Here is a 15871-nt window from a genome sequence, read left to right on the forward strand (position 1 = left end):
GGCTGGTCGGTGCGCGCGTTTAAGCATTCCAGTCAGAAACTCGTTCCCGTAGTCCCATCAGTCAATTTGCATCTGTTACCGACTTGGTACAAGGCCTTTTTTTAAACTTTGATTAGGGGGAAAGGGGAGGAATCGGTTCCTCGTCCGTAGATCTGACTGACTCCTTTTGTCTCGTGCCTGATTAGTCTGGGTCAATCGTCCTTTGCCTGCTTTCTCTTTCTTTCTTCTTTCCTTTTTCCCTTTAGTTTGTTTTTTTTCTTCCGCCGATTCTTCTGGCCGACCACAGATTCGGCGCTCAGGCTGTCATGGGACGCACCAGCAACGACGAGCTATTCCCGAAAAACCCGTCTCTCGCAAATAAACATCAATCAATATCAGATGACACGAACCTTGAATTTCAATGCCCGGCAGTAATTGGGTCCGGGTTCCAAAATGACGCGATCCAAGGGCGCCAGGACGGTCAGCAGGGAGGAATCCAGGGCACCAGCAGGCCCACTTGAGGACCGTTCCCTGGAGGACAACTAAAGAGCAGATAAATATTAATGGATGCGTCGCAAGATGACTTCCTCCCCCACCGAAAGAGCATTCACCTTGAGGATGATCTCGATCCACACGAGCTGGGAGGCAAAGCAAAATAACGGGGAGGGGCAGCCAGGCCAACGAGATTTGAAAGGGCCGAGGAATCCTTGAACGTGATGGGATAACGTGAGTCGTGTCACGAGATGCCCACTCGCTTCCCCTTTCCTTTCCTTTCCTTGCCTTTTGCTTTCGCTGCTCTTTGTTCTTCCAGTCCGCGACGGCAAATGAGCTCCGAGTACAATCCCGGTGAAGTTTCGTCGCCTTCTCTCTCCGACTCGGCCACGTCTTTTCACGCCGGACTGACGCGAATAACTCGATTTCCTCCCCTGCGAATCGTGCAGGCGTCGCAAGTGGAAACCTTCGCGGAAATCCGACAGACTTTCGGTGCGCGCGAATAAGCCTCGAGAGAATCGTTGGCGGTGGGACGACCACGTTACTCGGCGAACAGTCGGAGAAGCACACACTTCATGTCGCAAACAAGAAAGAAGAATGCGAAGAATCAAGTCCGGACGAGAAGGCGTGGGAGTGGGCCTCTTTTCAACGTGCAGTCGTGGAGAAAACAAGAAAAGGGAGAAAGAAAAACGAAAGGTTAGGCTCGAACCTCAGCTTAGCCGCTGCGTTCTAGGATCTAGCTGGCTGGATGCATCACATCACCTGGGGCTTGACATGCAGGTCGCAGAAGCCGCGTTCCCTCCACCCCACATCCACTCACGTCCAGGCCGTTGCGCTGGGCGATTGATTATTGGATCTTGGGAATAGGAGAATCCGGAACCTCCTCAATAAGGCGCGGCCACCAACGATCGGATCAGTCAATAGATGTGGCGTGGGGAGGCCCGGTCTGCACGATCTGCCTCTAGGGAAAAGCGATCGCCGTGGGCGAGTCGTGAAGAGCTAGCCTTACTGGTAAATGGTGTCGGTCATCTTGTCGGACTACACTGCCTTGCATGCATGATCTGAGGGTCCCTGGAAAACGATGTGGAAATAGGAAAAAGAAAAGAAAAGAAAAGAAAAGTTATCGGGCAAGAAAAGAGAAAAACGCGGCCCAGGATTACGTTTTTTTCTTTCTTTTTTTCTTTTTCTCTTTCATTTTCTTCCTTTTCCAAATAGCGTTGTTGGTCGCCCCTCCAGATACAGCTTGCTGCATCTCCGACGCATACGGATCCTGGAACTTAATAGGTGGCAGATGCATCTAGCCGCATCAGTTGCGAAGCTACTGGCATCAGAGGCCCACAATAGCGGTTTTCTTTTCTTTTCTTTTCTTTTCTTTTCTTTTCTTTTTTTCATTTTTTTTTTTTTTTTTTTTTTTTTTTTTTTTTTTTTTTTTTTACTTTCTTTGTTTTTTGCAGCATCGTCAGGCAAACATTCGGGGGAAAGGACGGGAACAATCAGCCATGCAATACTGTTGTTCTGTATAGCTGAAAATGGCTTCTCCGGGCCTGTTTGGCTTCTTCACTTCGCGAAACATAAGACGAGTCCACAGGGGGTCTTCGCGCATCAACCGGGATCAGCAATCAGCGACGGTGTTGGCGACGTTCATGCAAGGGTGAAGACCGGACCCCGATTTGTAAGGGACACGGGAGACAGAGGCTTATGCCGGATGAGCGAGGTCTCGATCATTAAATAAATCCTGCATCTTCGGCCGATGTTCAATATCTTCTCCGAGGGGCGTCCAGAAAGGGTAACCGAAGCCTTGAGCACGATGAAGGAGGGGTTCGATAAACGAAAAAAGACGGGACCAGCAAAAAGAACGAAAAGGAAACGAAGGGAAGGAACGAAAGAACAGGAAGAAGAAAAAGTCCCCAAACCTGGCGGTGCCGCGATGGTCGATTCTAGCCGCCCACAAAGTCCTTCGCACAACACTAGGGAATCGGTGATATCATCTGAATCAGGAGGTTGTGGGAACCAAACCAAAGAGTCGGGGGTGATCAATCCTGATTCAGACACATTATCAGACTCAATGGCATTGGATATTTACTTTGCTGGCCCCTTCCTTCACTCCCCGATCGACGCCACCCCGAGGACCTGTCAGCAAGTCTCCGGATGCTACCATGACTGCAGCTGCTCCAGAGAAAATCTCCTGCGCCGTCAGATACAAATTATGCCACGTTTCGATGGCGTGTGCACTGTACACGGAGTGGTCGGGTCAATTTAGTCGCAACTCTTGCTGATCAGCCGGTTGCTGGGAGAAAAGGGCGAGGGAAAAAAAAAAAAAAAAAGTACGCTGGCGTACGTGATAACCGGAAGGGTCTCCGGTTCGTGGCTGAACAGTTCCAGCCAGTTCAAACGCACTATCAGAAGCAAGAGTGGATGGGATTGGCATGTCAGAAGAGAAATGTCGGATATATTTTCTTACTGCCACGACCGTTGATGGTCTCGGTCGAGCAGGAACAGTAACTAGCGACCAGCGAGGAAAAAGAACAGGAAAACACCAACGAATCAGCCAGGAAATTAAGGGGAAAACACACGGCGAAAGAAAAAAGCAGGAAGAAAGAAGTACGAAACTAAACTCCGAGGGTCAGTCGGGGGATCAGGGGAAAGATTTCCCGGGATTTCCTTGAAAAAAAAAAGAAAAGAAAAAAGAAAGCCAATAAAAATCAAAAAATTGGGACAAGGGAATTGGCTGGAGAAAACTCTTCTCCTTTGGTCCCTCTACAGCAGCCGGTGGAGACAGAATGCGATGCACGATGAAGTGTTCGCCGGCCCTTAGCGGTTGCCTTCCTGCCCGCCGAGCGATCCCTTTCCCGGTCTGTAGCAAATCTTAATTCCTGCACTTCCTGGACGGAATCGAATCAATCGAGTCCATGCCAGCGGGCATCTCCATGCTGAACCAGACTTTCCCAGGCGCTTAATTCCACGCTACGGTTATGCTTATTCGCGCCCTGGGGGTTGGGTTCCCGTCCTGTTGACAGCCCCGGATCCATGGTCCTTTAGGGGTCTTGGGTCCTGATCGCCGATCCCTCCTCTGTTCCACGGTCAACGTCGCGGTCCCTGGCATCTTCAGATATCTGGCCCAGACTACGGGAGTGACAGGGTCATCCTGAGAACTAGTTCCCTCATCAATTCTCATCCAATGACCGCTCGTTCGAAATTCCCCTTTCCATCCCGCCAGATGTGCGGGTTGCCGACAGAAATGGCCACCTTCTAGATGGATCCACTTCAGGAGGGCCACAAAAAAAGAAACCGAAAAATTAATCTAGAGAAAAAGAGACGAAAGGAAAAAAGAGGAAAAGGTTTCCTGACAGATCATATTCTGCTCTGTCGCGCCAAACAGCAGGAACATGCATCCGTCCACTCAGGACAACTCTCCATGCTACCAGAATTAGGCAGATCATAAATCTCGGGTTCAATCGGTCGACACGTTGGCAATACTATTCCTTAAGACTATCGCACAGACCGAGCGCCGCAAATTATCCATCTGCAGTGTATGGAGTGCCATGCAAGCAGCATTCCCTCCGCCACAGTACCAGAGTAAGATCAATAATTCTCTGCATGTTCTTCCCGTGGACGATATCATCTCGGTCTTTGAATTGAATTCCAAATCCCTTTCGTTCGTTCCTTCAGCGCCCAGCCCCGAAGGATTCCCGTGGAATGATTACCACGCAGTTCGCCTGCAGTGCCATTAGCTACAGGAAGTACCGACGATCGCCCACTGCTCCAGGGTAGCCGTCGAAAGGTCAGACATACCCTATCAGATTCCTTCCGTGCGTCGTTCCCCGTACATGTCGCCACATCAGCGGCCGTACATATGTGCATTCTTGCCAGCGTGCCACATTGGATCTCGCTTCTGCTCGGATTCGGGTTCTGATTCAATTTTTCATCCGGTCGAACTCCCTACGGCGTACATACATATCGCGACAGTAGACACTACGTAAGGCTTCATAGGATCCCCGTGGCTCCACTCATCTATCCTGGTACGAGCCTGCTGCATACTCCGTAGTCCGTACGTCCGTCTACGCACGCTGACGTTGCACTCCTTGGGTTATACAGAGCATAATTCTTTCTCGATACATAAAAGAATGATGTGAACATAAGAAATAAAATTAAAAATTAAAAATTAAAAACTTAAAAATTCCAAGTGTAAAAACTAGATCCCCTCCCCTGCATGTACCAAACACCGTCGTTTCCTGGTTTTCAGCATCTGCACTCCGTTCTGTCTTTCAGGACTTTTTTTCGTTTTTCTTTTCTTTTTTTTCTTGACTCTGTTTTCTCATCGTCACTATCATTATTTCATTGCTCCCAAAACTATTATTCCATAGGTAGTCTAGCCCCCCCCCACCAACTGTACCTTTGCCCACACACTATGCAGAGCATCTTGAAAGAACAATCTACAACACAAACCTACAGACAAACCCATTCTCTCTTCATACTAGGTATCCAGCCCCTCCATCAACCTAATCCCTACCTAGGAGTAGCACCAATCATCCTCCCACAACCAACAACCAACCCACCAATCAACCCCTCCATCCTCCGTAGCAAAAAGCAAAAAGCAAAACGCAAAGCAAAGAACAGTTCCATCAACTTCCATACATCCCACCACGGGACGATCCCACCCAGAGATCGATACATCAGATACGATCCTACTTACATCGTATGATGGATGTCCACAGATTCAACGGATTCACGGAGTATACAGGCACGAACTGCGCAGATGTACAGGACTTGCCCCCCACCGAATGCAGGCTTTGCTGCCTTGGGTTGCGATGCAGTGGATGATCCACACTGAGGGCATTGATTAGCTCGGTTGAGGCTACACAGCATGTGTCATTGTTTAGGACCTCAGGGCCTCCCTGGGGGTCTGCTGCTGGAATGACAAATAGGTTGAAAATTGGGATTATGGTGCATAAACTACATATCACGTGCTGGGGCATACGTATGCATCCGGCCAGGGAAGAAAGAAAAGCGAAAGTGCATGCTGAGAATCAAGGATGTTCACAAGGAACTAGTTGAGTCAGAACAATTGCGTCCACTTGGAAACATCTTGAATTCCATACCTAGTACATAGAACGCTAAACATCAACATTATGAGGATTCCACCCAGTGCGTCGAATCAAACATCCCAGAGGACCGAAACAGAAAAAATAAACACAGGACCTCTAAAAGACAGCAGCAGAAGAGAATGGCGCACTAGCCAGTAAATAATAAAATCACATCTCGAGGAGTGGTCAAGTAAGGTCCGCCCCATGGTCCGACAGTACGGCGGTTAGACCAATTGGTTCGTGAAAAGTCGCATCAAATGATAAGCCAGAAAGAAGGGAAAAGAAAAACTCCAAAAGTCCCGCCTACTCCTTGCTTGAAAACAATACGATCAGCAAATGCCAAAGAAAAAGTGCCAAGTCGTGAAGTGTATCCCATCAGGGGGGAAATGAACCAGATAAAAATAGAAGGGGATAAAAAGGAATCCCGACAGAAAGAAACACGGTAACGCCCTGTTGTCTTTTGGGCATTGAAAGTACTTTTTTGCTGCTCCCTCATTCTTGTTCAAATAGGTAAGCGAGCTTAGGTACCCCCAAAGAATCACGACTTCATGACTGCATCCCCGTCTCGGTCAGTGCCGTTCAGCTCGACCTGGTTGTTGTCCACCCCATTCGTCTGATGGGTCTTCGTTGGACTGTCGGCAGAAAAAACAACCTCAAGCTGCTCCACAATGGACTTTCGGTTCACAGATCTGGTGAGTTTTGCATGACTATTGGCAGCCTTGCCTTTGGATGGGGTCGTGGGACCAGGCGTGGCAGTCTCGGCGCTCTCAATTGTGCCATCGCCCAATGTCTCGGTTCCATTCGGTTTAAGTGGCTCCTCTTCTCCCTCCGTATGACTAGTTCCAGCGTCCACTGCCGGTGGCGCCGCCTCTAGTTCGGGATCGGGCTCTGGTTCTTCTCCGGCAGTAGCATCCTCGAAGACCTGCACTCGCTCGGTTTCAATTCCATTGGTAGTGCCATCAATCTGCTCCGTGGCAGGAGAATCAGCGAGCTTTGCGCTGCGACCCCGCCTGACGCTCGACGGATTCGCGGTCGGAGTCGCCGAGTTCAAAACGGAAGTTCTTTTCGGCGTACTGCGACCGCTGGTTCGTGTAGTTGTTGGAGTGACCGTGACCTTGCCGTATGTGGTCTTGCTCCCGAAAGGCCGGCCAGGGCGTCGTTTCAAAACAGGCGCTTGGACAGGTGGGTAGATCTCGAATCGCCAGGCCGGAATCTCGTTGGAGGGAATCGTTTCCGCAGGGGCATTGGGGTCGGTAGAAGTTGTGCTCTCATGACGAAAACCGTTGACATTTGAAAGAGCGTTCGTTGAGGGAGGTCCAGCTGGTTCGGTAAAGACTTCCTCCGGTTCAACCTGCTTGGCACCGTTGACTGCTGGGAGAGCGGAGACCTCGCCATTTGGCTTGAAGTTCTGCTCCTCATCATTTCCCGACTCTTTAGCATCCTCGACTTCCTCTTCTTCTTCCTCTTCCTCCTCTAGGCCCTCTCGTGGAGCGACCGCATGGAGTGGCGCCCGATCGAATTGTGATTGATTGCTTCGGCCCATGACGTACGGGGTCCAGACCAGAGCGTCGGGATTCAGCTGCACATAGCCTTTGATCTCCCAATTGCGAATACACTCTTCGAAGTAATTGTAGTCGAGACGAAGAGCGTAGGACTTCGTGACTGGATCTCGGACGAGGGCGCGTAAGGCTTCCAGGCCGGACACGATATCATCCGCCGTCATTCCCGTGCGCTCGGAGAGGTCCACTATACTAAGTGGTTTTGTCTGATCACGCAGTTTGTAGGAAAGGATGAGGCGCCAGTAGTTTCGATAGGAGACAAGACCCATGTCGGAGAGTGGTTTCTCCGGGGACCCCGTCTTGCCCTCGATGCGCGTGAGGAGGTAGGAGAAGTCGATGAGAAGATTGCCGTAGCCTTTGCGCTGGTGGATAGGGAGGGTGAGGATACAGGAGACGTTGTTCGCCGAACTTGGCCGTTTCTCCTTGCTAAAATACCCCACGAAATGACAACCCAGGTCGTCATACTCGGTCATGACATAGAAGAGGAACGGCTCCACATCATAGTAGAGCGTTTTGGACCCGAGGAACAATTTGGCGAGCAGACAAAGATTCTGGCAATACACCGGATTCTTGCGCCCATCCACTTCAAAGATGGAGATTGACCCATCCCGGTAGATTTCATCCCCAGGAGGATGCTTCGCCGGGCATTTGAGTTTGTGGCGCCAGGCGACATAATCAGAATTCATGTACTTCAAGCAGAACTCGCAGATGAACAGAACTCGATTGCGGCTGTACTCCTCGGGATACGGCGCGGCGTACCAGGTTTCGATCTCGTACCCGCCAAAGTTAATGCATTTGATCTTGGACGGAGGCCCCGAGACCTTCTGCGATGCGTGCTGGAAGGGTTCGCCACTACTCTCAGCCTCTATGGCCCGTAGTTGCCATTCCTCCTCGGCTTTTTGGCGCGCCACTTCGAATCTTTCGCGGTCCGGATGCAACGGCAGGGTCTTGGTCGTGTCCGCATCAGTCTCCGATAGAATGCCACCGTAAGGTTTGGATTTCGATTCGTCGGTCTCGCGGTCGTTGAACGAATAGAATGGCGATACGTAGGAGGTTGATGTGATTGGTGCGAAATGTGCCTGGGCCTCATGCACGGCAGGCGGTGGTTTAGGAACTTTCCGGGTCTTAATCTGCGATCTGCTGCGTGAATTGAGGATTCTGGAAAGTTTTGTCTCGTTGAGGCGGAAAGCCATAACGAGTCGCCCGAACTGCTTCAATAGAACACGGCAGGCGTCCTTTTCGCCCGCGCGCGTGCGTCGAGAGCGAGTGCGAACAGGCGACAACGTGTCCGAGGTCGCGGCCATCGGGTCATCGGCAGGCTCGGGCCGCAATGACTGTCGCTGTCTCTTCCGAAGCATTGGAGTCTGTTCAGCAGCTTCGACCGACGAAGCTTTACGCTTCCGCAGCGAGCGGGAGCTATTCAGAAGATCATCATTGACATTAACAGTGTTGAAGATGGAGTGGAATCCAGAGCCTTCTTCCCCGACATGTGCGGGTAGAAGCTCTTTGCTCATGTTCCTAGGCCCCAATTTTCGCTGATGGGAACCAGGTTCTGCAGTTCCCGGTTCCAGATTCTCACGCACGCAGGCAAGACATCTCCAGGAACTCGAATCTAGATCCGAGTTAGCATGGGGACTAGATGGTTTGGCGCTAATATCCCAACTAGAACGCACCTTCTGCATCTTCTAATGCATCTTGTTCGCGGGCACATTGCCGATGAGCTGCCGGGTGCCGAGTTAGTAAAGATCGCCGTTGACAAAAGTTTGAGGCGTGTCGCGTCATATCGTGGACGGACCCGCATATATCAACTTACAGTGATCGCCACAGACTGCACATGTTAGATATTCCTCAAACTCCTCACTCGGATCGTTATCCTCGTCTTGATGGCAAAATCTGCGCCAAGCTTGTCAGAACGGCTTTCTGGAAAATTCTCCGATAGAACAGCATCGCTAGCCGATTACCCAGTTCTCAAAGGAGAGAGACATAGCGAGGACTTACACGCAATTCCCGCGCACTGTGTTATTGTCCGCTTCCCCATCTTCATTCTCATGACTCCCTTCTTCCCAATCTTCATCCACATCGGACTCCTGACTATGTGACGAGCTCGAGCCATCGCTGTCGCTTTGATTATCGAATGCCGAATCGGCGTCGGCAGAGCCAGCCGCCAAATCCTCATTGCTGGGAGAAGGCACCCCCTCCGGCAGCTTGACAGCACCAACCGGTTCGGTTTCATCGATTTCCCCTTCTAAATGTAGCTCGGTATCGGGGACTCCTTCCGCATCTACTTGCTCCCCGGGATCGACCTTCTCGCTGTCCCCGGTTTCCTCCCCGGAATATGCCCGGTGAACAGCATCCTGGAGCTGTTGATCCATGGTATATAGGTCGGCGCCGTCCTCTTCTTCCTCCCCTTCGGCATCCTGGTCACTATCCACCACATCTGCGGGCGGTCTCATCTCGGTATCATGGTGAGCCGACGGCACGGTTGCCGGCATGGTGTAGGTCACTGCGATCGCCAGGGTGTGCGGCTATCGGCGTGCCTCGATAAGGTAAATAAATGGATTAGGGTTGAAAGTAAAGACAACGGTTTTTGAGGTCAGGCGATTCAGGGCTCCCCGTTCAAATAGACAATCATCTGGCGCCGCATGAAACGGGCATCGGGGACATGAGCGAATGGCCGTTGGACACAAGAGATCCCGCGCAATGACAGGCGCACGAGAGATTCAGATCGAAATCAAGCAGCGGTTCCGGATGTGCTTTCCCCTGACGAAGGCGCAAGCCAAGCAACGGTCAGTACAGGAACGGAAAACGAAAGCTGAAGGGCCAAAGGACAGAGTGATTGAGTTGGGGGGGTGGCAGCAAGAGGGAGGGAGAGGAACAATGGCAAACAACGCGTAGAAGGAAGGCACAGGACGCATACCCCGTCAACCAGGACGTCAGCAATAGACAGTCGAATAGAAGCGAACGCGTCGATCAGCGGCGGAAACGACGTCCGAGGCCTTATCCAGCTCCAGCGTCCAGACTCCAGAGCAATCGGCCTCTCGCCCCTTCTGCGAGGTTGACGGAGGCGGCTGACTCAGCCGGCTCGACCCCGGTCGCGGGCTAAACCGCTTTGGGCACTCCCGGACCTCAAGATTCTCAAGAGACTCTTTGAGTACTCCGTGCCGCTCTCTCTCTCCCTCTCTCCACGCCTCGCTCTTTGCGCCCGCTCTTGTCTCCTCTCCCTGTCCTCCTCACAATTGCTTCACAATGGGTGTCCCCTTCGAGGCTTTGCTCCCTTATGGCATCATCATCGGCGTGCGTTGAAACCTGACCCCCTCCTCTCCGTGGATCTGCCTCCGTCCAATCATTCCCCCGGGGTTACCAATTCACTGACAATCGACATGCGCATGATAGTTTATGGGCGTGACCGGTGCCGGTCTCACCGCCGTCAAGTACTGGTCCAACGAGGGAAAGACCGCTCGCTGGAACCGGGATCTGTGGGATAGAGTAAGTTGATCGGGTATCCTCTGCAAATCGGACCAAGTTGGCTAACCTCCACGCAGCAAAGTACGTGACTACCGATTGAACCTTCCCCGCGAGGATCGCCTATCCGGTCATCCACCCACAAAGAATCATATGGAAGCTAACCGCCCGGGTCCGAAACTACAGTGATGGAGAGAGATCTTAGACTTACGGGAACCATGCGAGGCCAATCAAGCAACGAGGTGGCCCCCAAGGGATTCGAGCTCAGCAATCCCTGGAAGGTATGTCTCCCCAGTTGCGCTTCTTGCCGAGGGAAAGAACCAGACCGCTCATGCCTCAATAGGTCGAAAAACGGATTTACTAGGCCGGATCGACATGGGTCGAGTTTGGCGTTATGTCCTTGTCCACGTTGTATTTGTTCAGCCGCAGTTTTCTTTACTTTCTTGAAATACATATCCACAAGCTCTAGAAGAAATTCTATCTGTACAGCACTCCCGTCAGCTCCACTGGATAGACCCATCCCGCAGATTCCGTCTATTTAAGCTGGGACACCAATCCCTGGATCCCCTCCACCTCGTCATCCCGGAACTGCAGGCCAAACCACTTCCCCAGCGCCGCGACGCGATCTTCCTCGGTCTCGAAAGTAGCCACCAGCTCTGTTTGCCCCTGCACTCTCCTTTTAACCTCCTTCCCGGACAGAACATACAGTCCCCGCGGCTGGGTGCCCGTCTCCTCGTCCATGATGACGCGCGTGCAGACGAGACTCTGCGTAAACCAGCTGTTGCGCCCCGTGCTGGTGGAGTAGTTCATGATGCCGAAGTCCTGCGGCAGAAACTCCACCTCCGAGAACGAGTAGTGCGGCAGCCACGCGCCGTCCGCCGTGTATCGGATCTGGTAGATCCAGACCTTCTGCGTCTTGTCCACGAACTCGGGCAGGCTGTCGCGGATCAAACGCGCCTCCGAGGGGGCGATGCAGACAGATACGGTGTCTTCTTCAAGGGCCATGGGACTGGTTGGGCCGTTGTTGCCGAACCCGACGTCCGTCTGCGTAGCGTTAACTTCGTCCATGCAGGACATACTTCGTAGTAAGGAACCCAAAGACCAAAGGTTAGGAAGACGTACCATATACTTCTTGCCGTCAATGGTCACAATCAGAATCATGTGTCCCCTATACATGATTAGTATACGGCTTTCCAGTCCAATCCAATCCCATCCAGTCCACCTACAGCGCAAAAAACCTCTCCTCCCCAGGAGTTCGATTCGCTCCGGCCGCAACCTCACAGACCCTACCGCCGGTCGGATAGACCGTATACCCCAAGGACCGAAGAACGACGTAGAACAGGTTCGTGTTCTCCATGCAGTAGCCGTCCAGCCGGCGACGCACCAGCTTGTCGAAGACGGCCGCCGGGTGGATGGAGATGGACTTGTGCTGGGAATAGTGCAGCGCCGAATTGCCCCACGGGATGGCGCCCAGGTGGCGGCGTTGCAGCTCCGTCAGCGCGGCCAGCGGGTCTCTTGCGACGCATTGCTGGGCATGTTGGAGGCGGGTGGCGCCGGCGGGTTCGGGGTATTGGATGCGCTGGAGGTAGAGGTCAAGTTGATCGGGGGTGTAGGTTGACATGGTAGGTAGCTTGTAAGTATGTCAACGGTGAAAGGGGCTGGTGGATAGGGCAGACTGATTCCAGTGTCCATGCATCCGGATTGGCAGTCGCATTTAAACTAGTCTGGGGAGCCAAAGAATTGTCTGGATCCAATCGCTTACATGACTCTGATTCAGGATGTTAAGTTATTAATAATACGAGGCCGGAGGGACTGGAATTAGCCCTAGACAAAGGCATCTCCAACTCGACTGAGTCAATGGTCTGGTGCTGATCCGATCGGATTTACTTTCAGGAGTGTACTGAAAGTAATAGCAGTAGTTCTGCCTCTGGGCCGTCAAAGCATAATGATCAATGCGAGTAATCCGAGTTAATTTACTGCTAATTGTGGTTCGGCGGGTTCCTGAGGCGACCGGACGATGATGTCAACGCAATTCTCCGATCCTCGGTTATTCAACTTCACGAGCAATCGTAGTCAGTCCTCCATCCTAGTCTAACTCAACCTCAGCTACTTCCTCGTAATCTCAAACTGTTCCGACTACATGCATTGCCTTTCCCGCACGTTCGCCCTCCCTCTCCCTCGCGCCTCCAGAACCCTCGTCGCATCGACGCTCCCCAGACGCACCATGGCTACTACAATCCAGCAGAAGATCCACGCGCTACACGAGTATTCCGCCTGCGATGTACTTTTCTCCTTTCGCATTCCCACCTAGACCCCGTATCCAAACCACCCAACACCCCCACCTAACTCCTCCATCTCCCCAGGTCTCCGACGCCCTCCTCAAACTCCAAAAGCCCAGTCCCGGAACCACCCCTCGAGCCGGCCACCCCGCAGACTTCAGTGCGTAACCAGCCCTCAGTATCTATCTAACCTCCACCACGAAAGCCAAATTCATTGAATCCTTCCCTAAACCAATAGCCCCGTTCTCCCCCACCCCCGGCCGCAACAACACCTCCCCCAAGATCATCGCCCCGGCGTCTACCTTCAAATTCATCCCCCGGTCCGACGACGCCGTCGACACGTCCGAGACGCACGGGTTCCCGCCCGGCACGCACTGGGTCGACTGGGCGCAGGCGGATACCGTCGCGGTGGTGGAGCAGCCCGAGGGCCAGTTCTGCGCCGTGGTGGGCGGCATCATGGCGGTGCGGATGAACGCGCTGGGCGTGAAAGGCGTGCTGGTGAATGGTAGGATCAGGGATGTGCAGGAGATGAGAGGGTGTGGGATTCCGGTACGTTGGGGTCTGTCTGTTGTGGGTTGAGTACTGGGTTGGTACTCAGGAGGTGAGTAGGTGCTCGAGTGCTGATTCAATGCTCGCGGTCATCGTCAGGTCTGGGCCCGCGGAACCTCGACTGTCGGCACCGCTGCGGAGGCAAAGCCCGGGGCGAGAAATGTCCCTGTGAATCTGGGGGGTGTAGTGGTGTCTCCGGTGAGAGTCGTCTTTCTGTTTTAGAATGTTCCTGTGTTTTATGGAATTGGTGAAGTGGCTCATGGACTAACGGCGTCAGGGCGATATCATCTTCTGCGATCCGTTGGAAGGCGTGGTTGCCATTCCAATCGATCTGCTGGACCCGGTGTTGGAGTTGATGCCCAAGTTGGTGGCGATGGATGATCGGGTCAAGGAGGCGGTCGTGCAGGGGTCGAGTGTGTTCGATGCTTTTCAGAAGTTTCGCACGAAGATTTAGTCCTTTGGGGGGACGACTAATTTTGGTTCTTGCGAAGAGGCTTTAAGAATGATTTCATTGCGACGAGCCATCGCACTCATGGTTGATATCATCAATTTGAAACTAAAATACATGAAGAACCGTCATGTGTATAGAAATCGCTGCACTGGAACCCAAAAAGAAAAAGACACGGAGAGAAAGAAAAGAGTCTATACAGTTTTACTCGCGAACCCAGACAGCGGCCATACCCATACCGGTACCGACACACATGCTGGTGACACCGATCTTCTTGTCGGTGCGCTTCAGCTCCGTCAGCAGCGTGCTGATCTGGCGCGAGCCGGTGCAGCCCAGCGGGTGGCCAAAGGCGATGGCACCTCCCTTGGGGTTGATCTTCTCCAGGGGCAAGCCCAGTTCGTTGGCACACCACACGCACTGAGAGGCGAAGGCCTCGTTGATCTCGTAGATGTCAACGTCATCCTTGGTGATACCAGCCTTCTCCAGGGCCACGGGGATGGCCTTCCAGGGTCCGATACCCATGAGCAGAGGCTTCACACCCACCACGCTGGCCGCCACGTACTTGCCGATGATCTTCTGGCCCAGGCGCTCGGCGGTAGACCGCTTCATCAACAGAACGGCGGCGGCGCCGTCGGAGATCTGGGACGCATTGCCGGCATGGATGGAGCCATCCTTGGCGAAGGCGGGACGGATCTTACCCAGAGACTCGGCGGTCATGCCGTCCCGGATGCCGTCGTCGGCCTTGACAGTGATGGTCTTCTCCTCGTTGGTCTTGGGGTCGGTCCACTTAACCTCGAGAGGGGCGATCTCTTCATTGAACAGGCCTGCCTTCTGGGCCTTGACGGCCTTCTGGTAGGACGAAGCGGCGAAGGCATCTTGAACGGCACGAGAGATGTTGCGGTCCTTGGCCATGTTCTCCGACAGGACTCCCATAGGGACCTTGCAGTTGGCAGACTCGGGGTGGTTCTCCAGGAGGTCCGAGAACTCGGTGACTGCGCCGGGTCTGAGAAAAAGAACGTGGTTAATATTACAGTCCAGGTCGGTTTATTAGACGTATGCATCAAGACTCACCCGTACTGAGAGGACATGCTCTCGACACCCGCACCAATGCCAACCTCGATCATGTCCGACTTCAGCGCATTGGCAATATCCACAATAGCCTGAAGGCCGCTGGAACATTGACGGTTCAAGCTGCGCACGGCCGTCGACTCGGGGAAGCCAGCCACCAGGGCCGCCGCACGGAACTCGGTGGCACCGCCGCCGGGAGGAAGGACAGAGCCGACGGCAACGTCGTTGACAGCACTGGGGTCAATGCCACTCTTGTCGATCACAGCCTTGAACACACCGGCCAACAGGTCGGCAGCCGCAGTGTCCTTGAAACCACCCTTTCCGCCCTTGGTCAGAGCGGTACGCAGAGCACATGTGACAACAATATCATCGGGGTGCTTCTCGGTGATGGCGGCAACTCCCTTCTTGCCACCAGGGCCGAAGTGGGAAGCGACTTGGGTCAAACGTTGCTGCGCTAGAGGACAGAAACCAGTTAGAGGATTCTGATCCAGCGACATAGATCGAGCGACTTACCAGCGGACATGATGACGTCAATAGATTTAGTTCGATGAAATAGAGAGGAGAGAGGGTATACGTTTCGAAGTAAAGGAGTCAAGTCAGATCAAAATCGCCAGAAAGGAGCAACAGGAACCTTCTTTATAAACCCGGGGGAACCAACGTGGAGTAGAGCATCCACCCGGTCGGTCGTGTTGCCCTTTTGTACGCTCTTCCCCGGTCCCGTGAAAGTACCGAGGTCCAACCGCGTCATCGTTGTTCCGGATAGAAAAGTCACGGGACCTGCGGCAGTCGCGCAGTTTCACGTGAAGAAAGGCCGACAGTCCATCTTGTGATCGCTCGTCCCAAATGCCAAGTCTTTGGAATCAGCCACGGCGCTGATCTGTTGGAATTGGAGAAGAATGGCGGGCAGTATTCATGTGGAACGAAGTAGTACTACATCTCCGTGGGCCGGTA

General features: G+C 53.0%; 7 protein-coding genes across 7 annotated transcripts; 4 read left to right on the forward strand and 3 right to left on the reverse strand.

Moving 5' to 3' along the window:
- The first annotated feature begins 1430 nt into the window (after window positions 1-1430).
- Window positions 1431-1828, forward strand: P170DRAFT_29426 (uncharacterized protein). Its single transcript, XM_024843240.1, has one exon. It carries the CDS (start codon window positions 1524-1526, stop codon window positions 1770-1772), a length of 249 nt encoding a protein of 82 aa, XP_024710311.1. The 5' UTR covers window positions 1431-1523; the 3' UTR covers window positions 1773-1828.
- Window positions 1829-2110: 282 nt separating this feature from the next.
- Window positions 2111-2814, forward strand: P170DRAFT_29501 (uncharacterized protein). The gene has a single exon (XM_024843242.1). The coding sequence runs from the start codon at window positions 2222-2224 to the stop codon at window positions 2729-2731; it is 510 nt and encodes a 169-aa protein (XP_024710312.1). The 5' UTR covers window positions 2111-2221; the 3' UTR covers window positions 2732-2814.
- A 3279-nt stretch (window positions 2815-6093) lies between these two features.
- On the reverse strand, window positions 6094-9606 carry P170DRAFT_343925 (putative histone acetyltransferase; the record flags this gene model as incomplete). The annotated part of the gene is made up of 4 exons (XM_024843434.1): window positions 6094-8726; window positions 8788-8835; window positions 8928-9007; window positions 9113-9606. 4 exons carry the CDS (start codon window positions 9604-9606, stop codon window positions 6094-6096), a joined length of 3255 nt encoding a protein of 1084 aa, XP_024710313.1.
- Window positions 9607-10322: 716 nt separating this feature from the next.
- P170DRAFT_505643 (NADH dehydrogenase [ubiquinone] 1 alpha subcomplex subunit 1) lies at window positions 10323-11071 on the forward strand. Its single transcript, XM_024854308.1, has 5 exons — window positions 10323-10408; window positions 10508-10600; window positions 10624-10627; window positions 10763-10857; window positions 10920-11071. The coding sequence occupies exons 1-5, from the start codon at window positions 10361-10363 to the stop codon at window positions 10938-10940; spliced, it is 261 nt and encodes an 86-aa protein (XP_024710314.1). The 5' UTR covers window positions 10323-10360; the 3' UTR covers window positions 10941-11071.
- On the reverse strand, window positions 10942-12419 carry P170DRAFT_505645 (arylamine N-acetyltransferase family protein). Its single transcript, XM_024854309.1, has 3 exons — window positions 11803-12419; window positions 11699-11744; window positions 10942-11620 (listed from the first exon to the last, which is right to left on the reverse strand). The coding sequence occupies exons 1-3, from the start codon at window positions 12195-12197 to the stop codon at window positions 11111-11113; spliced, it is 951 nt and encodes a 316-aa protein (XP_024710315.1). The 5' UTR covers window positions 12198-12419; the 3' UTR covers window positions 10942-11110.
- Window positions 12420-12800: 381 nt separating this feature from the next.
- On the forward strand, window positions 12801-13934 carry P170DRAFT_452546 (RraA family protein; the record flags this gene model as incomplete). Its single annotated transcript, XM_024851283.1, has 5 exons — window positions 12801-12857; window positions 12940-13015; window positions 13094-13404; window positions 13504-13602; window positions 13682-13934. 5 exons carry the CDS (start codon window positions 12801-12803, stop codon window positions 13856-13858), a joined length of 720 nt encoding a protein of 239 aa, XP_024710316.1. The 3' UTR covers window positions 13859-13934.
- P170DRAFT_432546 (3-ketoacyl-coA thiolase peroxisomal A precursor) lies at window positions 13899-15570 on the reverse strand. Its single transcript, XM_024848285.1, has 3 exons — window positions 15434-15570; window positions 14924-15374; window positions 13899-14855 (listed from the first exon to the last, which is right to left on the reverse strand). Exons 1-3 carry the CDS (start codon window positions 15441-15443, stop codon window positions 14057-14059), a joined length of 1260 nt encoding a protein of 419 aa, XP_024710317.1. The 5' UTR covers window positions 15444-15570; the 3' UTR covers window positions 13899-14056.
- Window positions 15571-15871: the final 301 nt, after the last annotated feature.

Source organism: Aspergillus steynii, assembly GCF_002849105.1.
Source record: "Aspergillus steynii IBT 23096 chromosome Unknown P170scaffold_1, whole genome shotgun sequence".
NCBI classification, from domain to species: Eukaryota; Fungi; Ascomycota; class Eurotiomycetes; order Eurotiales; family Aspergillaceae; genus Aspergillus; species Aspergillus steynii.